Source organism: Macrobrachium rosenbergii, chromosome 18 (assembly GCF_040412425.1).
Source record: "Macrobrachium rosenbergii isolate ZJJX-2024 chromosome 18, ASM4041242v1, whole genome shotgun sequence".
Lineage (NCBI taxonomy): Eukaryota > Metazoa > Arthropoda > Malacostraca > Decapoda > Palaemonidae > Macrobrachium > Macrobrachium rosenbergii.
The window spans coordinates 12,716,623-12,740,285 of NC_089758.1; the positions used below are offsets into that span (position 1 = coordinate 12,716,623).

Genomic DNA, 23,663 nt, shown 5'->3' on the forward strand with positions numbered 1-23,663 from the left:
GATATAATCTGCCTTACTGGTATAAGGACATGACTAAATTACAATGAAAGATACTAAATAAAATATGCAATAAGTAGCATACATTGATGAAGAGCAATTTAGAAACATTAGAGAAAAGGGAATGCTTAGAAATAATCAATATGAGATTAAGTATTTAACGTCTTATGGTGGAAAAAAGCCACTTATTTACCATATCTCTTTTTAAATGCAAGGCCTCCCTTGCTCAGTGAATGTGCTCTAATGTTTCAATGGCAACAAGATTGCTTCCCCCCCCTCTCTCTCTCTCTCTCTCTCTCTCTTTCTCTCTCTCTCTCTCTCAACTCTTATAAGACTTGTACAGCTGGATGAGCAAAAATTGTTCGAAACTAAAATCAGGCGAAGAGAAAACGGAATTTATGATGATATGGTCAAAAGTAAGTCTAGAAAATAAAAAACGACGCATGATATATCATGTTATAATAGTTATATACACAGTAATACAAGAAGTTACCAAAATCGGATGGGCTGTACCAGAGGTAAATCCTTTATACTACTACTAAAAGATATTTCATACTGGGACAACTATTGCGTGAGTCATATTTCACTGGAGTGGTTGATTTGATCCTTTGTGTTGCATCATCATGTTATCACTGAGAAGTAAGCTCATTTATTTATGTACTGTCGTGTTTTGAAATATTGCTTTGGTATGTTTTTAGACTGTAGTTTGACTTTAAATACCTTGACCAGGGTAACTGAGAGTGGCAAGTCTTGTGTAAAACAAGGAAAAAATGTCTAGGCTAACGGAAGAAAATGCACAGCCTAATAGGCTAATGTATGTATTTTAAGGCCGGTGTCTTCCCGGAGACCAAATAAAAGTGCATATCAATATGATACCATTGATGGTTATATCACGATTATGCACATGGCCTAGTTATTATTTATATACAGCATCAAACAGTCGTGTGACTGTTCCTATGTTTGACAAGCTAGTTAACCATAGCCTAGTGTACTAATGTAGACTGATGAGTTTATGTTCCCACATATGACTTGGCCAGACTACCTCCTCCACTTATCACCAAAAAACTGTAAATGCACTGTACCATACTAACAAGCCTAACTTAGATGGCCCCCTTAGGCTAACACTGTCCTGATGTTCTCTGGACTTTACCAGAGTATTTTTGTATGTAGAACGATGGGTCTTGGTTCCTCTTCAAACAACATGGGACTTACCCTTTGCTTCCTCTTCCCATAATGCCATAAATTCTAACTGTACATTCCTGACCTGACCTTATACTACTAACTAGCTGACCTTGAACAGCCCCAGAGGTGACCCCTTTTCAGGAGAATCTGTTGGTATTGTTTAGACACATGACTCATCCTAGGCTTCCTCAAATGTCATTTAACAACTTTAAAAGAACACTTAAATAATGACTTACCATGTTCAAAGTCACTGAGGTCTAAATCTTGAGGTTCTAGGCTCATGGTTTACTGGTGGTAGCAGTGGTGCTGTGGGACTTGATCTTCAGAAGTTGATATTGGTGACTTTTGTGATTAACCATGTTTGATTAGATCCAAGAAGTAACATTCATATAGTATTTTCTGCTTGCTGTGTCTGGGTACCATGCTCCTTTTTGAAAACACATGCCACTACGTTTCTTCTGGAGTTCATGTACAGTATATGACTGGTTATTTGGACTAACTTAATACTATGATTAACAGTTATGCTTGAAAAAATGATCCTATATACTAGCATATGACTTCCAGCTGTCAGAAATTATCAGTGTATCTGTAAGTAAGTTAAGTATACCTTAGTTTTACCAGACCACTGAGCTGATTAGCAGCTCTCCTAGGGCTGGCCCGAAGGATTAGACTTATTTTACGTGGCTAAGAACCAATTGGTTACTTAGCAACGGGACCTACAGCTTATTGTGGAATCCGAACCACATTATAGCAAGAAATGAATTTCTATCACCAGAAATAAATTCCTCTAACTCTTCATCAGCCGGCCGCGGGAATTGAACTCCAGCCCATCGTGTGACAGTCTGAAGCTCAACCGACTCGGCCAACAAAGGGCTAGTGTATCTGTAAGAACATTTTGCATTAACACTGGGAGCAGTGTTAACTGAACATCCAGAATCACTAGGAATAAAGTTTGATGGTTTTGTCAGTTAATGCTACCAAATAACAGTGGACGTATTATGCTTTCCAAATTTGCTCATCCACCTCAAGAAAATGCCTGGTTACCCCAGTCTCCTTCCAGTCTGCAATCAAGATTTCTGCATATACAAAGTAGCAAATATTGTTTTAGTCAGTGTTGCACAATCACATGGCTTCTTTGTGCAGCATATTTATAAATGAAGAGCCATTCTTGGGAGATAATTTCTGCCAAAGCTTGCAGTTTTACAACCCCATTGAAAAGTAGGCTTGCCAGTGTGCGTGTTAGAACCATCCTTCAACAGTGTGAGGGGTTTTAGCACATGATCGAAATAAGATGCTAGTACATATTCATAGAACATAAAATTCAGTAAATTTTGTATCATTTATTTATTTTGATAATAACTGTAATAGAATCCAAAGTATATAAATGCCTTTTTTACAAAAGAGTAAATTACTTTTTAATATAGGAATTTTATCATTGTCTGGTATATAATACAAATGAACTGTAGTAATTAACTAAAAGTCATTGGACTGAAACTGTAGTTGTAACATATTATTATTCCATATTTTATGACAGGTGCACAGCTGAGTGCAGCATTGTTACATGATATGCGGAAACTGACCATTCAGTTGGCTGCTCTTCGTAGGCTCTCCACTTGCACTGAGAGTGCTACTTCTGTACAAGTTCCAAACTGTGAGACATCTTCAGCAAAGGCCCCCGCAGGTCCGAGTCCGAGAAACTACAAACGAAGAACTTCATACCTCCGAACAGCTTTTGGATTAGGAGCTGGTCTTCTCATAGGTGCCACAATAAAAACATGTTATGATGAAAGATCAGAAGATTGGCAAGGCCATAAGCTTGTACCAGGTGTGCATGCAGCCAGTCCCTTTAATATAAGTTCTTTGATTGGTGATGAAAATAATAATGTGATGAATCCTTCGTCTACTGGCAGCAACAGGAAAAACTTCAACTTCATTGCTGATGTTGTTGAAAAAGTGTCTGATGGAGTTGTGTACATTGAAATTAAGGATCATAGAAGGTACGTTTTTGCGTTTTATACATTAGATTAAGATTCTTTTTATGGTAATGATTGTGAAATGGGCAAAATTTCTTAACTTTTAAGGAAACAAGAAAATTTTAAAAAATCATAAAAGGTTCCTGTTATCAATTTTCCTTACTGATGAAAAAATTGTTTTCCAACAGTAAGGAGTTGGGAAATAGAGAATAAGAATCTCAAAACAGCAGAGAAAAAAGAGAAAACATTCAGGATAACAAAGGGATTGAGGAAAGATGGAAAAGTTATAAAAGGGGCAAAATATATAAAATAAATTGTTTGAAAATAAAGAGATACTGGAATGCTGGAGGCAGTATTTTGGAAGCCTTGTAAAAGAAGAAAATCAACATGAACTGGAGGATGTTAGCATAATAGAAGGACCTGTAGAAAAAATAACATTTGAAGAGGTTAATGGATTTTTGAGAAGATGAAAAATGGAAAAGTCCAAGAAACCATCTGAAATAATGTGTGATTTACTAGAAGTGCATGGCCTTTGGCCTAAGTTCTGTATTCAATTCAGTTCTAGAATACTATATGAAAACATGATAAACAAAGAGAAAGGCTCAGTGAAGTTGGACGAGAGCCTTATAGTAATGGCAAACAAAAGGATAGGGGATGCACTGCAGTGCTGAAATTTTAGAGAGACATGACTACATGAGCATGCTATAAAAATAATGGAAAAGGTGCTGGAGGAAAGGTTGAGAAAAATTGCTAAAATCTGTAATTGTCAGTTTGGCTTCATGCTAGAGAGATCAACAGCAAAATCTAAGGAAGAGGTGCTAGAAATGTTTGGGAGTTGGAAGAGTGAACACTATAGGCAGTCCCTTGTTACGGCGGGGGTTCCGTTCCTGGAGTGCAATGTAAGTGGGAAAGCAACATAAAGTGATGAAAGCATTACCTTTAGTCCTTTGATTGTCTTGAAAACTTCCCAATTGATTTACCTTGCTTCTGGTGATGTGTGCATCCATGATCTTGTAGAATTTCCTTCAAAAATGTACAAGTATTCTTCCATCGCTTACAGCACAATGTAAGACTGAAATGATGTAACCTCAGAACACCCGCTGTAACCCAGAACAGATTTTTTGATGAATGTATTTTAAAAGCGCCATAAACTCAGAACAACATAAGCCAAGACCGATGTAACCCGGGAACTGTCTGTATAGTGTTGTAACTTGAGTTGTATGATTTAAATTTTGCACCTGTTTAAACATGTTTTTGTTTTCTGGAAAGGAATAATAGCAGATACTAACATTTAAAAGTTATGCTGCTGATTGTTCAGCCTTTTTACTACTAATGTTTTACATAGGAAGGGGAAATGCAACATTTTATAGGTGTGTTTGCAAAATGCAAAATCAAGAAGATTATTTCATTATTGTAATGCCTTTGAGGAGAATATATCAATTGATTCTTTATATACATTTAATTACAATTGAATTTTATATAAGTAACTTATCAAATAATTACATAGCTATTAGTTTCTACTTTATGCTACAGCTCAAAATTTAAAAACTGCAGTAGCACTCTTTTGTTTTGGGTGTAGGTAGGCTGCCTTGCCCACTTTTGGGGAAGAATAGGTACAACACAGCTAAAGAGCTCAATTTGTTTCTGCCGGTGAATGACTAAACATTGGTTGTTGAGCAGTTCTTGGATTAATTTTTTCACCGGATGGTTTCGATTGTCTCGGCATTTGGTGAAGAATGTGTTTTTGGTAGCACACTAATCTCAGTTAGCTTAGCTAATATTCACAACTTTTTTTATTGTGACTTTCCTAATTTTGACTCTAGTGGGGGCTTTGCAACATAAGAGTCTTATGTTGCAAAGCCCTCACTAGAGTAGAGGTGACCCTTGGCTCTCCCGCCACACCACTGCAGGTTGAGAGGAGCTCTGACCAGAGGCAGAATCTACCTGCATTTCATTATGCTAGCTAAATTTTTTATATCAAATTCTCCTCCATCTCTGAAGGTTTTTGGGTAGCATGTCCATGTATCCCACCTCCTCTTAATGTGGGATTCAGCTATGTAATTATTTGATAATTTACTTACATAAAAAATGACATTTTTATAATAAAATAAACTTTTATATATAACTAGCAAATAATTACATGATTGTAGCCCTCCCTCCTCCCCTCACATGGACAGAGGGCATAAACAAGTTGAGGTCTTTAGCTGTGTTGTACCCATTCTTCCCCGAAAGTGGGCGGAGCAGCCTACCTACTCCCAAAACAAAAGAGCACTACCGCGGTTTTTAAAATTTGAGCTGCCGTGTAAAGTAGAAACTAATAGTTATATAATTACTGGGTAAGTATATATAAAACTTTATTTTATTATAAAAAAATTTCATATTTGACAAAATGAGGGACAAACCACCATTTACAAACATTCTTTTACAGTTTAAACTTTGTTGTTTATTGTGTAATGATGAGTGCTGTTTTTAAATTTGTAGATCATGTAATCTTGTTTTTTTAAGATTATTTATGACTTTCTGACAGTTTTCTTTACTTTCCCTACTTTATTAATTGATGACTTACTCTGTTGTAGTGCAGTATTGCACACACTGTGTCACTGCATACGCGATTAAGACTTCACTCAGAATGCTGATGCTGGTAACCAACTCTTTCTGGTTCTGTTCCACAGAAGGTTTAGGTATACCCAGGCTCTTTCCAATGGTTCTGGTTTCATCGTTTCTAATGATGGGCTGATTCTCACCAATGCCCATGTAGTCACCAACAGACCAAGATCAAGTACAGTTAATGTAAGTGCTTTACTGATGGTTTAATGCCAGAGTGTTCCAGTTTTCGTATTATTTCAAAATATGATGTGTGGTACTTTAGGAGTGGTTATACTTACATATATTCTTGTTTAATTATTGATTTATTATTTTTTTACTTTAAGCTCTTTCCCTTCTGAGGTATAGCTCCACAGAAAAACTAGATGATAGTCATTGCCCTCTTTCATGCTGTTAACTGTGGAATTGAAGAGAGCTTTTATTACCAACTTACACAAAGGACTCATCAGCAGTTCATCTAACCTCACTACTATAATTTCACCATTCATCTCGACATTGCACACACACTTTCGCTTCCTGAATATCACAGCACTTTTGTTCCAGAATTCCTTTCACTACTGTTGCCCAGCATTTAACATGATCTTGCATTCTTCCTTGTAACCAATACTTCAGAATTGTCCTACATTCCCTTTACATGATCCCACCATCTCAGAACTCTGATCCATCTTTTCATGTAGACTAACATTTTCACTGTTGCATGTCTCAACATATCTCACCCACCCTTTCCTTCTGACTAACATTTTCACTGCTGCACATCTCAGCATATCTTACCCTTTCCGTCTTGTTCACTCATCATATGTTGCACAAACAATTTTATTCAGTGGCTTCAAACTCTTTTCTTTCATTTGTATTCAACATTTACACTTCGCTCTCATAAAGGAGAGTAGCCTCAACAATCCCTTCATACATTGGAACTTTAGCTTTCACAGACATCTTCTAGATATTTTGCAAACACTTTGCTACCTCCCTGATTTCACTTATTCTGTGATTCATCTCTTCTTGTATCCTGCCATCATCTGCTAAAGTTACAGAGTGATAAGTATATATAAAACTATTTTATTATAATGTCATTTTAGCTAGCAGGTTACCTGTAATGTTGAACATAGTGCACATTTCAGTTTGATGCTATGTACTTCACTTCTGTTAGATTCCCCCTTATTTACATTTTATACGGGTACTGTTTTCTTTAGACAGTACTGTACATTACATATGATATGCATTTATGTCAGTTAGCCAGTTGTACAGTATGTATAATATTGTATATAGTGTAAAATTTACCATAGAATACTGAGTGTAAAAACAACAGTAATGCAATAAGACTACGTACAGTAAAACTTAATGATTTTACCACACAACCTCTCTCTCTCTCTCTCTCTCTCTCTCTCTCTCTCTCTCTCTCTCTCTCTCTCTCTCTCTCTCTCTCTCTCTCTCTCTCTCTCTCTCTCTCTCTCAAAACCAGTAACACTCCCTGAGCACAGAATGGTAACCATAGTTGAGAGAGCAAGCTGAGGAACCGAGGCCAGATCATTATGCTAATTGATTAACCCGTACTTGATGCACTTGATTACAGTACCTCTTTCTTCCCCATCCCTCAGCCTCATCAATGAGCCTACCAGCACAAAATATTTACATTGAGCCAGTTAGCACATATGCAATGCACAGCTAATTTGCATGGCTGAACAGAAGTATTTTTTATGCTCCCATCTACTGTAGAAAGTATGATCTTTTCTCCACACGTCCATCTGTGTGTGTTAGGTTTTACTGTCAATTTTGCCATTAATGCCGTAAAGAGTGGTGTGGACAAGGGCGTAGTGTGGATTGGGGAAGTGTGGAGGGTCAAGGGATTATTATAGCATAGTAAATAATGTTCCTGTGTACCCACGGGGTTATAATTATCATGTATCTCTTTGACTACTGAGGATATAAATGCATTTGTGTGAGGTCCCATTTTTTTTTACCCTTTTTTGAGTAACACTTCTGGGTAATGTGTTTATAGTTTTAGGTAATTACATTCAACAAGATATGTAATTAATATGTTGATTATTCACCAGTGTACTTGAAGATAAGAGAGCCAAAGTGTGCTAACATTGGCCATGCACACCCATCATCTTTGAGCACCTAAGCAAATTATCCAGCATTAAGAATAATAATTTTGTTGAATACATTTTAATTTTCATGAACACTTCAACTTGATGGTTATGTTATGGTCTTCAATGAGATTATAATTTCTGCGAAATGTAAATAATTAACAATCCCAGGCCAATGACTTGAAATTATGTCATCTATAGAAAAACTGGAAAATTGATTAAAATATTTTATACCCAACCAATATACTGCATTGTCATAAATGTAAAATGCACATGACATAGGCAAGATTGGCAGGTGACTGAAATCTGGAATGGTAAAGAATATATCCTTTTGAAGAACCCTTTGAGTATGTGATGGGTCCCATTAAACTATCAAAAATAGGCAATGGTTAGTATGTACAGAACATAAATTTGCTTTTTAAAATTTTATCTGAGAATTTTTTTTTTTTGCTTAATATTGTAGTTTTTGGGTGGGAAACCTAAGTTTGAAACTATTTTTATTACATATTACTATTAGTAAATGTCTTATCCAGACCACAGAGCTAGTGTTCTTAACTCTCATTGGGCTGGTCCCGAAACTGTATTGAGTAAATGTGGAATGAAACTTTTTGCAATTAAAATGTCAGTAGAAACCAAAAATTAAAATTAAGTGTTATTCCAATAACTAGGTCTGTATTTCAGGTTAGGCTACAGAATGGTGCTGAATATGAAGGCATAGTTGAGGAAATTGATGCCATTTCAGATCTTGCACTCATTAGGATTAAATGTGTAAGTTATCCTCCACATATGAAGACTTTGAACCTCAAACTATAGTAATGTACATTTTTTGTACTATATTATCAGAATCATTGTGTGTATTTTGATTTTTGATAATTATTAAAAATATATTAAAGGAGGTACAGTAGTATGAAATGTATTTTCCATTGAACAGGATAACCTAAAGCCAATAGCTCTGGGAAATTCCTGTGATCTACGTCCTGGTGAATTTGTAGCAGCCCTTGGGTCTCCTCTGTCACTTTCAAACACTATAACTGTTGGAGTTGTTTCATCAGTGTGCAGAGCCAGCAAGGAGTTGGGTTTGCGAGGCAGGGACATTCAGTATATACAGACAGATGCTGCTATCACAGTGAGTCAGATAACGTAATGTTTTCTCTTTTTGTCATGAATTTAATTTTACTGTTCTCTGTTACAAATTTCCAGCCATGAAAAGTTAGTGATTTTTAGTTTGCTAGGCTGTATTTTATCACGTAACGATCTTTTGTACATTAAGCAGATAGTATACATTGGCTTTATTATATTAACAGTCAAAATATATTTTCAGTTTGGTAATTCAGGTGGACCACTTGTGAATTTGGATGGTGAGGTCATTGGCATCAACTCCATGACTGTGACATCTGGGATCTCCTTTGCTATACCTATAGATTATGCCAAGGAATTTATGGTGAAAGCAGCAAAAAAGAGACTTGAATTAGGTTGGTACAGTGAATCTTTATTTGATTTTAATTTATTCCTTCCAGTGAAAAGTGCATTGTACAGTATTTTGAAGTTTACTGTGATTATATTCAACACTTATATTTATGGTTGAAATAGATACTTTATTGAAATAATGCCATAAGAGGCATCAGTGATGGAAACTTTTAGATTCCCATCAAAACTGATGCAAAGCAAATTCACAAAATTATTCTCTCAGTCATCCTTAAAGAAAATATCACATACTGGGTAAGTTTTGAAAAAAGAGAAAAATTTAAATAAAAGGAACTACAAGTAACAGACTGAGTGAAATGAATAATAAAAAATGAAGTGTTACAGGAAAGAAAGTGACCCAGGTGAAATATGCAGTACATACAACATTCAAATGATGCAGTTCTTTTAACTGCATATAAAAAAGAATTTACGTACTTCGCTTTATTTGCATAAAACATCAACTTACAACCAACGTTCGGATGTGGATCACAGTTAGGAATTAAAAAACATAAATAGTTTGTGCTTTGTGTTAAAATAAAACTCCCATATTTATTTCCATTTGTTCAGTTGTAATTTAGATAGGTTTGAATAGTCCTGACCATTTTCCCTAGTTAATATCACATACCAGTGTGTATACAGTAGTTATTCAACAGCCCCCGCATGAAGGTATCACTTACCTTTAGTCTATACAGCTCACTGTAGATGGTATGAAAAATTTGTCTGCCCCCTGGTATTTTATTTCTTCCTTTTAAGTTTCATCGGTTCCCTTAGGTCTCCTACCACCTGATTTTTAAACTTTATTTTTCCTTACTCTAATTAGCACCTCTTGTATAAAGACGAATCATTCTCATGAACCATAGAGTTAGTGGTTTGGGTAAATTAATAGATGATGATACTAATAATAATATCCAACTCATATTCTGCAGCTTGTTGTACAGTACACTAAATTATTGATTTTGCACTAAAATTGTTCCATGAATATGTTAAAAGATCCTAAGGTAATCAGTTAATGGAGGTAGATAATTTCTGTTATATGGTGACATACTGGACTGTGAAGGAACCATTGTTAGCCAGCAGCAAGTAACAAGCCTAGATAAAGTGAAAGAGACTGCTAGACTACCAGTAAATAAGAATATCCCATTAGTAATCATTTTATGATGCATGCCTGAGGACTGTACTGTATTTAGTAGAAACATGGGCACTGGTAAAGAAAGTGGATGGCAGTTTAAAGAGGTGTGACTACAGAATACAGTACCAAGATTCATAGCTGAGTTGCAATAGAAGATCATATTACAAGTAAACAAGTTGTTTAGAGATCTGGTGTCCAGCATTTGGGACAAAGACTGAACTCAAAAAGATTTAGATGGTGTGAAGATGTGATGAGTAGGGTTGAGGGACAGTTAGCCAGAAAAGGGGATGTGAAAGTAGCAGGAGGAAGACCAGTCGGAAGGTACAGAAAATCAAGGAGTAAGGACATAGATGAAAACGCAGACTGGAATGAAATTCAGTCTTGAAAATACGTAAGATAGTAGACAACAGAGAGATCTGTTATATAAATTTTATGTAAAAATGTTGATGAGATGATGAAATCTGTAGGTTTGCCAGAAAGTTCCCAAACATAAAGACCCTTTGTGGTCTGACAGCTTTTCAGAATTTGATAAATACAAGCATTCACTTGGGACATATGCATCATGGTGGCCGTTATATAAACTGAATAATGAGCAATTCTCAGAGGAGGCAGAAATGATAAAGATAACTTTATAAATACAGTAGATCTTTATAAGTCAATGCACAAACAGTAAGTTTTCGTTATTATTAAGTAGTTGTTCCTACACATACAAACTGTTGGTCTTTACATGAGGAATTACCTTCAGCGCAAGCTGGGCAGCCTATTCTAATGCAACAAGGTTGTTCGATAGTTAACTACCTGGTGGGAGGGGTGAGGAGTACCCTCACCACCTCCCTTCGCTGAGCGATGCATCCACTTGCTTAATAGCCTCGTTCAGTGCCAGACGTACTACACCTTCCCTGCCCGATGTTAGCCGGTTATTCTACGTACAGCTTCAGCACTGGTTTTTTTCCTGCCAGTTTTCTGTTGTGATAGTTTGCTCTTTTGTGAATATATGCGTTTGTTCTTTTTTCTTGTTTTTGGTCATGGATAGCCAAACCCAAGAATCATGTAAGCCTGATAAGCAACCTAAATGGGTTTGTCCTGGTGTAAGGAAAATATGCAATTGCATCCTTTCCTCTTTTGATGTTGACCTGCACTCGGTTTGTACTAAATGTTGCAAACTTGAATACTCTGTTGGTAACCCTTGTGACGAGTGTTGTAATTGGTCCCCACAGCAGTGAATGCTTTTCACATCGAAGAGGAGATACAAGAAGAGGACTTCCCGTCCGTCCTTAGAGGGGTATTCTCCCCTGAAGACTAGTTAAGTGGATCTGGTAAGCGCTCTCGGTCCATGGACTGGGACACAGCCTTTCGAGAGAGTGTGAGTGTGCAGGTGCTGCCTCACCCCCTGCAAGTTCTACAACCTGAGGCGCAGCTCCTTTGAGCCACGACTCGGCTGCTCGGAGAACAGGGTCCTGAGATGATCATGCTGACTTTCAAGTTCACTCACCTGGAAAAGCATCGAGGAGGTCCCCCATTCAGTCTTTTACGCATTTAGAGGCTGCGTTCTCGAAGAAGATTGCAGCACATCGTTGGGACAGCCCACACTCTCACCCAAGGGTGCACTATCATTCTCCCAGGGCAGTACCCTCTCACATTCGCATGGACAGACTTACTTCCCTCAGGATAGCATTCGTGCACGTGAGCTTGTTCACTCTCCCGGGGACAATCCCAATTCACGTTCGCGTGAAGGGATTCATTCTTCCAGACTTGTGAAACGAGTGTCACCACGGGTTGATGACCATTCATGGCCTCCTCACCTGCCTCGCCTCGGCCTGTGGCAGGTCTGTGAAGGGTGCTAGGCCCCTCTCACCTGTCACTTCAACCTCCTGGGGTTAGACCAGGAGTCGTGAGGTGGATAGGCCTTGGGTTAGTGATCAGGAAGTGTCTTCTGATCATAACCCTTCCACACAAGCTTACACCCCCAGTTCGGTCTTAGGATCAGAATGGTCATTTGCTCCAGGGGGTTCTGAGGAGGGTCTCTCTCCTGCAGGGAGAGTAGATCCAGAGGACCGTGACTTGGATGGGCTGGAACATCCTCTCCCCAAGGATACAGGCACCTCCAAGCTACAGAGGTCCTATGTTAAAATCATTAAACTGATTCATCAGTACAAAGATCTTGGGGAAGAGATCTTGGCATCCCGTGATGTTTTTTCTTTGGGTCTCGAAGCTTTTGTTGGGGCCCATAAGGAACCTGCACCTTCGTTCAGACTGCCTTGGTTGAAACTTGCCAATTCTGTCCTGGCTCAAGTGAATTCTCTTGTTTCTAGGTAAAACAACTCACTTCAGTCCAGCCGTTCGTTTAAGATATTTCCTCCACTTCTCCCTCGTCAGAAGTTCTACAAGCCCTCGGAAATGTCAGTCTTGGCAGCGTTCTAAGCATTCTCTTGGCTTGAGCATTGGTCAACCACTGTGGCTAAGATCGTCTCTTCCACTTCGTTGCACAGTAAAGAAGAGGTAGCCAGCCTTAATAGACGTTCCTGTCTGGAGAAAGGACTGTCTCCTATCTAGCCCACCAGACAGCTAACCTGTGGGCAAACTTGGTACTCAAGAGGAGAGATGCAGTTCTGTCTCAGGCTGTCAAGTTCGTAGGGCCTGAGTTGGTTTTGCCCTTAAGAATAGACTGTTGCTGGGTTCCACTTCTCTTTTCAACAGAGAGCAAGTGGACTCCACGGTGGATCGAAGGAGGGTGGAAAAATAACGACTGTCTCATCCACCACACAGTAGCAAAGATCTCCTGGTCTCCTCTCACTACTGCAGCCCTACCTTCAGGTCAGGCTGGACTTCCACTTCGGGATCTGAGAAACCCCAGAATTCTAAAGGTCCTCTTAGGAACACCCACCCTTCTTCTGCCCCCATCAGGAATGGTGCATGCCAGCATCAACAGTTCCTGTCTCAACAGGAGCAACCAGCTTGGATGTGGCAAGTCGTTCTTGGTCACTTGTTGTCCTTGGAGAAGCTGGCCCCTCATGGGCTGCTTCATCTTCGTTCCCTTCAGTGGAGAACGAAGGAGTTCTGGTCTCAAGCAAGGGATCCCCCGTTTCTTTTCATTCCTCTCTCGAGAGAAGTGAAACAGGACTTTGGCAAGACGAAGAAGGAGGTGTCCAAGAAGACCATCTCCTTTTGGCTTCGTGAGACTATCAAAAGGGCATACTCAACATCAGATGAAGAGGATTAAAGTATGTCCCAGCCTAGAGCTCACGAAGTCAGGGGCATTGCTCTGTCCCTTGCATTCAGGAAGAACATGTTGGTTTATCAGGTGCTGAGAGCAGGATTGTGGTCATGACAAACTACGTTCACCTCTTTTTACCTGAGGGACATTGCCCATAGGTCCTTGAACACCTTTTCCTTGGGTCCTGTGGTGGCTGCTCAACAAGTTGTGTAGCTCATCCAGTTCCCCTAGCGGGACAGGTAGCATCTTGTCTAAGATGTATGTTGCAAAAGAGAGAGAGAGAGAGTGTGACTGCCCTCCCTCCTTTCCCTTTTCTCCAAACCTTTCTCTTCTGGTGGTTGACATACTGTCGTGTGCTGGACGGACATAGATGCAGGTGAGTGATCAGCCTTTCTATGTTCCTAATTAATATGGTCTATACTGTAGGAGCAAAGTCCTACCCTTGCTCTGGCAAGGGGAGAGAGGGACTGACAATAAAACAAACCCGTTGGTTATCTTTAGCTTTATTGTCTCCGACATAGAGTTCCTCCAAGTCTTTTTCTAAATAATGTTGGTTTCAAACCCATTACTTCGAAAAGCCGAAAGTCTGACAGTTGAGCACACTTTTTTGTTCCTCTGATCAGAGGTATGGGATGTCTTTCTTTGCTTGGCATTGCACGACCAGGAAGAGACCCAGGTGAGGCAAAAACCACCGGTCAGTTAGGAACTTACTGAGATCCTCCCACCAATCAGTAAATCTTCCTCATGTAAAGAGCGATGGTTTTTATACGCATAGGAACAAATGACAAGTTTTTAAGAGTAATTTGTATACTTCATAACATACAAACTTGAGGTCTTTACATATACTGCCTGCCTCTAGCCACCCCTCATTCTGATACCTGGGCTAATATATTAGGCAAGTGAATGCATCGCACAAGGAAGGTAGGTGGTGAGGGTACTCCTCATCCCTCCCACCAGTAGTTAACTACTGAACAACCTTGTGTTGTATTAGAATAGCCTGCTCCAGCTTGCCCTGAAGGTAATTCCTCATGTAAAGACCTCAGGTTTGTATGTTGGGAAAAATGCAAATTACTTTAAAAAATTTGTCATTTTACCAAGGTTACATTTTTGGCCTCACATAAGGCTTCATGAATGAAAGTTGACAATTGGGGCAGTCCAGAGCTAAAGAAACTGGTTAGATATGTGGTAGGAGAGTAAAAGGTAAGGGACTAGAAGGCAGAAAGCATTGCAGCTTGGTGCCAAATGAACCTTCAGTATCATCAACAATATGACACAGGCCCAAAATAGATGGTAATTGCTTGTGGAGATACAACTGCAAGGTTTAGGAATGATATCATAATAGGAAGCAAGGTAAAGTTAAAGTAGTGGGAAAGCAATATAGTTCAGATCAGAGGGGCCATTGTATCTTGGCTATGTCTTGCAATACTCCTGTTCCAAAGATATGATAGAGCTTGATACAAGTTGTAAAACCCATCTCAAGATGTGTTTTCTTAAGTAATGGGATAAAAATTCATGGTACATCTGAAATTAGAGTTCAAGGTTCCTTATATACTCTTGAGTTATCAGTAGTTGAATAATTCTGTAAAATGTAAAATATGGAATAAAATCAAATTAATTAATTTATTGCAATAAAGATTTACAAGGGGAAAATAATAAAAAAAAAAAGGCTTTCTTTCATTCAGTGTCAGTTCCTGGAAAAGATGAAACTAACATAAAAAGACCAGCTCAGTTATACTGTATTGACACAAGGTTACCTTCATTTGGTCACCTTGTTGCATGTATGCAGTTAGTACAGTTGGTGTTATTTGGTAGTTCCATTAGTTGTAATTCCATTAAGTATTTGTATGGACTTTATTGAAATTTTGTTATACAGTATCACTATACTTTTGATTTTTTCATATTTTTGCAGCAAAGTACCCTGAATCCTCGCCTTCAGTACGACGTCGTTATATAGGGGTGACAATGCTCACTTTGACAGAATCCATCATTCAGGAATTACAAGCAAGAGGAAGTGCACCACATAACATTCCAGCAGATATTAACCATGGAATTTTCATCTGGAGGGTGGTTGTTGGCTCTCCTTCTTACCAGTATGTATAATAATATTTTAGTTTTAGAAAGACTATTTTACTGTAGGAACATTTGTCAGAATGTAAGTTAATTTAATTTTGTTCACAGGAAACATTTGCTTTAAAATTAGGGCCTCTATTGTTGAATTACAAAGTCACCCAATAAGAAATTTCACAACCACAGTTATACTTACTGTATTGACATGACTTAAGCACACCATCTAAACAGTTAATTCTGAGACCAGCCCAGATTTGTTTGCAAATAAGCAACAGAGGTGTTAGTTTGTGATGTAATATCTTATGAAGTATCTAGTACAATACATTCAGTCACTCTACATTTATAATGAAATCCAACTGAGCTATCATTTGGGTTTCACTTGGACTTTTTGTGTGGTGGTCCTGAGTTCAAGCTCTGTTTTTGTCTTCATAAGTTTCACTAGCAACACAACTTTACCATCCCTGTGAGCTAGGGATGGGAGTTCTAGGGGAGCCCAAAAGTTTGCTTGGTGAGTAATCAGCAGCCAGTGCTTGGTTCTTCCTGGTCCTATCATGGATGGAGAGGGGGCTTGGTACTTATCAGACATATGTTTTGTCCTGTTCCTTGCCTCTGCTGCCCATGACCTACCTTGAAACCTTTAAATTTGTTGAAATAAGCCATGGTGATGGGTGATATGCTGTATTGGGTAGTGGCTCTTGCAATCCCTAAAATGAAAATAAGTCACTTTCAAGAGTCACAGTTCCATTTATCACTGAAATCAGATAGCACCAGAAGGATACTAAAGATGGTATAAGGTGATGCTGAAAAAACAGTCACCAATCATATACAGAAATTAGGTAGAAGACATGGAAGGTGATGATAAAATTCGTAATAATCCAGCAAGGCACAGAGTTTTGAAGCTTTAGACTTGGGAATTGAAGAGCCTTGAACATAGCAATTGAAGATATGTTTTCTTGGACCTCAGGTTTTGAAGTTGCTGTTTTTGGTACTACATCAACCAGTAACCTGCTTTGTGAGGTCTTTATGGACAGAGCTTTCAAAACTGTGTTTTACATTTGTATTCACCAGAGAAAGAATCAAGTTGGCCTTATAACGAAATACCCTTGTGGATGTAGACGTTACTAAAGGTTCTTGGAGCATTTGCATTTCATTCTGCCATTTACTTTTCGTCGATTCTCCATGGTGTCTTTCTACCTGGCCATCTAACTTATTTAACTGCCTTTCTCGAAGGTACACTGTAAGCATTAGTCTATTATGAAGTCCTCATATCATAAAAGGGGTTCACCTTTTTCATTTGTATTTTTGATGGAGCAACAGTGTATATTCAAGAAGCAAACAAGCAAACTGAATTGTTTAGGCATTTCTGTGACAAGTTTTAATGACTCATTGTTCTTGTTTATTTAAAACTATTGATAATACAGTACTGTATTTTTATATGAAACAATTAAAATTTCATGCAATTACAATTTGCTTCATGACAACCCGTATTTCATATAATGTATAAGTATGGTTTAATAATGTTTCCAGGTTCTCCAGTATTGTGTCTGTTAAACAGAAGATGGCCTCTACTTGTGTTGTCATCTGGATAAATTTGTTGGACTGTTACCGTCTCTAATGCCAAAGTTGTTCTTTTCTGGATGATTGCTATATCAATACTGATTCTAATTCATCTACCATTTCTTTAATTAATCATCATATATTTCATCATTTTCCCTTTTCCCGCTACTCAGTAAGTGATAAAGTAGTGATTTCTACACTTGGCAGGCATTTTCCACTCATCAGGACCATCTTTGAATTTTTAGCTTTGCAAGGTGTAGCTCCTTGTAAATAATTAACCTTCCATCATCCTGAACGGTAGTTAATTGTTCATCTCCCTGAAGTTTAGCTCTTTCAGTGTTTGTTGTATTTCTGTTCTTGATCCTTGTCTTTAGTACTTGAAAGAGAGTTCTCTTTTGTGCTAGCTTCTTTTCTCCTTTATTGTTATTATTTTATTATTATTTTATAGGTTAGCCAGACCACTGAGCTAATTTGTGTAGGATCTCATAGGACTGGTCCAAAGAATTTGTCTTCATTGATAATGAAGTTTAGACTTTATTTATTAAATTACAGATTAAAAATTTTACATTGGTGATAATTGAAAATGATGAAGTCTGACAAAATGTTGTAAAGTGTTTTGTCTCCGAAACTTGACATTCATTGTTGGTTATATTGTGGACAGGTTCTTCTTTTTGAAGGGCTTTGTTATGGTTTTGGAGAAGTCGGATGAAAGGGGCTATGCTTCCTCTTGTTGAGGTGCTTGATTATATCTTTGAGTTTTCTGGCTGGAAAGATGTCAGAAATTCACAAAGAGAGCCTTAGCTGCCAAACTTAGATGTGATTTTAATAAGGATGACCTGTCTGACCGTATGTTTGACCTGCTTATGGCCATTGCTCTCTCTGATATTGGTGCAGGTATGAAACTGCAAATAGAGGGACAAGGAACCAGCAAAAGTTACAACCAATCCATGGCTGCCCTGCACTTGTTTTTTGCTACTGGACCACTAGCTATGCCACTTCGACAAGATTCATCACTGATAGCAGAAACGCTTGTGAACCAAGTCCAGCTTTCTTGTTTGTTTCTTTTGTCACCCTCAGCAACCTAGGTAGATGCAACTGAAGGGTTTCAGTAAGAGTTCATCACCTTGCCTATGTGACAGGAATGGGTATTAGGAACCATTAGTTTGCTTTATTCAAAAGGGCCATGTCCTTGGGAGAGGGCAAAAAAGGCAAGGTGGACAGTGCTGTTGTTTCGCTGTGCTTCCTTCCAGTACATTCTTATGATCATCTTACAGCTAGCAAATGTGCTAATGAAGATGGACATGGTAAAGAAGGATATTTCTGACCTCTTATCTCCATCAGACATGAAGGGACATGAAGGCTCATTGGATCATGGATCATATCAGCTCATTCCTTGAGAGTTCTTGGAGAAGTTTATTTTGTTGGTGACAGTCAGCAATCTTTAACAATGGTAGTAATTGGCATCTTCAAAACAACCAGCCACCCCTAGTTGATACACCCATTGAACAGGACAATCTCCTCTTCCATGCTCTAGGCAGCAGAGGATGCCAGGTACTCCTTCAGTGAGGTTTTGCCTTTCGTCCCCCAACAGGAAGACTCCAGGAAGGAGGCAGTAATTGTCATTTCAACCCAGGAGGTGTAGGGGAAGGCCCACAGCAAAATGCCCATGATGGTGGGGTTAGGGTAGTGGATGTCATTCGAGTGAAGAACTGACTCTTCTTTATAGAGACCAATTCCAGGCTTTGGACAGTGTTTTTTCTAGGGAAAAAAGTTTGTGAATATTCAACCACTTTACCATAACTCATCTTATTTGTGAGATTGTCAAAAGACATAGACTTCTCATGTTGATGGCAAATTTGTTACTCTTCCTAATACAAGCACCTTACTCTGAACTTTATAGGTTATGGGCCATACATTTAACAAGTCTGTATTTCACCAGAGAATTGGTATTCACTTCTTACAGTCCTCAAGTACTCTGCTGGATCCCACAGGTATAACAAGTACTATTTAGTTTTCAGTTTCTCAGCCTCTCATTTAAATAGCAATTAAAACAATGATATATGATTAATGAGGGTGTGATGAAACAGATTACATTTTTTTGAAACAGAAAGTTTTTCTTATAAACCCATTAATCATTAATGAGTTCCCTCCTCCCACCCCCACAAGTCCAACAGGAGGTCATGAGAAACAAAACCAGTAAGTAGCAAAGATCCAAGAAGATGGCGAAAAAGTAAATAGTTAGATGATGGTATGAGGAGCCAAAGAAATTAATGTTAATGGATAGTTTGAATGTTATTGATTGAAGACTGTCTGAAGTGCCCCCCCCCAAAAAAAAAAAAAAAAAACAGATGGGGAGATCCCTTAAAGCTGTGTTGACAGTGCTACAGATATGGACTGTGAGGAGAGCAATTAGTGCTTGTCAGTAGGTCCATAGAGTGCAAGCATAATTGGTTGCTCCTCTTCTGTCTGGAAAACAAAAGTCTGTATGTCTGGAGACATTTGAAACCAAGAATGAAGTTACTGCGATTGATGGGTTTGTGATGTGACAATTTTCTTTTATGAAAAGTTTTTCATATACAATCTCCCTATGCCGTTGATTTTAATATGTCCGATACTGTGTAGTGTTGGCTGGTATGAAAATCAGTATAATCACCACTTGTATCTCAGTCAGATATATCTAATGTCAGCAGTAACATATAACAGATAACTTCAACACACTAGTTACTCTGTTGTCGCCTAATTTGCTTTACTGCAATACTTAGTAATTTGGACAGTGAATTGTATACTTAGAAATAAAAATATTTTGTTTTCACTTTAAAGATACGTCATTTTTCATTCGTATCAACATTGATGTTCTGAAGCAGGTTTAATAAGTACCATATAATTTTACCCTCCATAATATTTACTTCCTCTGTCGGGGCTCCTTTTTCCAGAGCTGGCTTGCAACCAGGAGATGTGATAACTCATATAAACAACCATCCAGTTTATTCTTCTAGAGATGTTTACAAAGTTCTGGAAAGTCAAGGAGATCTTAATATGGTTGTTGTCCGCAATGGGCAGCGATACTCGGTGACTGTAGTACCCGAAGAATAATTGTGATGCATTGTTTAATATTTAAGAACTGGTTATTTTTAAGATGTGGTTTTGATATCTTGTTGACAAATGATATTCATTGCTTAAAAGAAGTAGCTGAGGTGTTGTATGCAGAGGCTAAGTCATGACTATAATGAACACAGTCCAAGAAATCAAGATTGAAAAATAATGTATTCAGTCTGCAGTGTATTAAAAGAGTATGGATTATTTTTATTCAGGATATTACAGCATACTGAATAGTAATAGTAACTATTGGTAACCTCTCTCAAGCTTTCTTGTCATAAGGCAGTCCAGTAATCTTATTCATATTGACCTTGATATTAAGGACCAGAGTTTGTTTCTCAAGCCTTTGCATTGAATGGAAGGGCATGCTAGTTTTATTAGTCAATATTCCCAAGTGCATGGAGACTATGAAATTTTTGAGGCAAACATTATATTTTTTTTTGTACTTTTAACTTTATAGAGGTCCTCTGAAGTGCAATACAATACTTGTAAGTTGAAAATTTGTGATGCTCTTGAGTAATCTTTAAAAGTAGAGCTGTGCATATTCTCAGAGTGCATTTTTGCATCACTTTATGTGACTAAGATGAAAGTTCACTCTGATTATTGTTTGGTGAGGTTATACACTATGATGAAATATTGCACAAATACTCGGAAACTGATCTGTTATTGATTATATTTTTATCATTATAATTAACAATATAATTATTAAATAGTTTAACCAGACCATGACCCTGTAGTTTTATGTATTATTATTATTTCAAATGTTCATGAAGATGGTTAAGTTGCAGTATTATGCAGAGTACAATATCATACTTAAAATCTTTCAGAACCCTTTTCTGGACAGCTCAGTTTCAAAGAAGACAGTGCTCTTAGATGCTATAATAGTTGTTGGAAGTTATTGATTCTTTTGAGTGATGGGAATCTACTTCTTATCATCTCTCAGTGGTTAGTTGTATTATAATACTCCTCCACAAATGCCTTATGCAGCCTTGGAAATTTCTTTGACATTTTATTATGTTATCTTTAATTCCATTTAAGCCCTCTTAGAGCAAATCTTTCAAGATCGCCAGTTACAGTGGTGTTTGATTGCTGTAAATGGATCATATGTGAACAAGGTAATGTAAAATACAGTATATAATTTTAAAAAGTGAAGATACTAAAGAAAAAAATATTAAGAATAATAAGAGCACAAATGAATTGATTAGATGCAAGAACGAGAGAAAATGTAATTTTATTTTTATTAACTACAAAGACTTTGTTTTGGAATGCAGATAGAACAGTAAAAGCTTGGACTATGATGGACAGTTATTGTATATAAATTTGTACACAAATGGTAAACACTGTGATCTGTTTGGAGAGAGAAGTATAAATTAGTCACAACATTAATATATAAAATATATATATATATAATTGTTCCATAGGGACACATTTATTTGAGTTGTTCCATTCTTTGTTTTGCAGCTAGTACAAATCTTGGCAGTTTTAGACAATTTTATTTCCACCAGATCTGGCCAATATGTTAGAAATGTGTTGAAGTAATTCTGAGGTATATTTTCTATATATGGTTCTCAACCTTACCAAGTGATACATAGTAATGGACATAATCATGGCATTCATCAGTAAAAAAATTTTTTATAATGGTGTTGCCACTAGGTTTATTGAAGAATTTTCTGTGAATCTTCAGATTTAGTCGAAAATCACAAAGAGTGCCTTGTTATCAACTGGAATATAGAAATGAAAATCAAATATAGAAATATCGTTTGTATTTGATAGTGATGTTTTTTCCTTTTAGTGCCAAAGCACATGGATATGCATGATCTGCCTAAAATTTTGTAGTGAAGAGAACTGTGGTTTTCAATTAAATTTGTTGCTTTACATTCATAGAACTGTGCTAGCAGATCTCAATGTGCAATACGTTCTCACTGCCAGATGCTACTAACTTACTAACCTAGACGATTGTCTGTTTGGTTTGGCCACTCCCCACCTAGCTGTTCAACTTCTGTAAGTTTTTTTTTTTTTTTTTTACTTCAGTTTTTACCTGCTGTTTATGAACAAATCCTAGAAATATGTTTCATTGGTCTGTGTAAACTACTTTATAATAATAGTCATTGATATATTCATGCCGTTACAGTTTTGTGCTTTGATGCTTATTATAACCTCTTGGGATTGCTAAAGGTAGTAGGTATTGTGTCCACTTGAGTCTCTTAGTTCTCTTTTAACTATGATCCTGTTGGTTTTACATTAGATCATACCACCCACTTACTGTTTTTCTTGTACTTTCTGAGTCTAATTCAGTCTTTAAACTTTATTAGTATTCTTTTATTATTGTATTTTATGACGTAAGGAGAAAACCTTTCACAGAGGACCTTATCACTGTTGTGTCACCTCACCACTCCTCACGACAGAAATTCTATTTTTTCATAATTTATACAGGAAGACGAACATCTATATATTATTTAAAGCTTGTTAGAGCTGTTAGATTTAAATTCCTATTTTCTGTAGATAATGATTTTATTCTTTGGTATTGAAAGATCTTTTCCAGTTTTACTGCTTAAATGAATTTGTTTGAGTTTTGTGATTTTTTTTTTTTTCATCCTTAAGGTGATCACTGTGTGACGGAAGATAGAGCATAAAAAGATGACCTGCATTCCCTAAGATGTGGGTAATCTGCTATAATGATTTGTCATAAACGCTATGAGAGTTTTATCATATATCTAGAATAAAGACAAAAATATGTGCCAGATTGTTGAGGTTGAAGTGGAAATGTTAGGTATATCAGCAAAGCAAGTATGATCTCATTATGAAATGGGTTTTGATGTTTATATTATGTGATATTATGAAAAACACAGCATGCAGACTGTTGTACTGTAATATATTTGTATAATATGTATTGTTTGCTACAAAGTGCAGTATGTATTAATAAATTGGTATTAAAATATGTTATATTTTATTATCAGGAGGTGAATTTTTCAGAACAGGAAAATTGTACACGCTCCAGAAAGAAGAAATATTATGAATTTCCATTATGGTAGTATGCTCAACTGAAAACCAAAGAATAAAAAACAATTTTTTTATGTGAGGGGTGGAGGAAAAAAGTGCAATAGTATACCCATATATTAGAAGCTGAGGTGTTAGATGGGAAGAAAGTATTATGGAAAAAACAAGAAAATATTACCTGCATTAAGGCAACCTATGCAGTCATTGTATACAGTCACAAGACATTTAAAGCAGTCAAGGAAATCATAAACACATATAGGCATGGACTTAGGATCAGGTAGTTAGTGGTTAAAACT

At 37.3% G+C, this 23,663-nt stretch overlaps 1 protein-coding gene across 1 annotated transcript; it reads left to right on the forward strand.

Annotated features, from left to right (window-relative positions):
- The first annotated feature begins 511 nt into the window (after positions 1-511).
- On the forward strand, positions 512-23,308 carry HtrA2 (HTRA2-related serine protease). The gene is made up of 8 exons (XM_067120358.1): positions 512-636; positions 2,714-3,176; positions 5,825-5,942; positions 8,525-8,611; positions 8,775-8,969; positions 9,165-9,315; positions 15,560-15,740; positions 20,208-23,308. The coding sequence occupies exons 1-8, from the start codon at positions 621-623 to the stop codon at positions 20,365-20,367; spliced, it is 1,371 nt and encodes a 456-aa protein (XP_066976459.1). The 5' UTR covers positions 512-620; the 3' UTR covers positions 20,368-23,308.
- Positions 23,309-23,663: the final 355 nt, after the last annotated feature.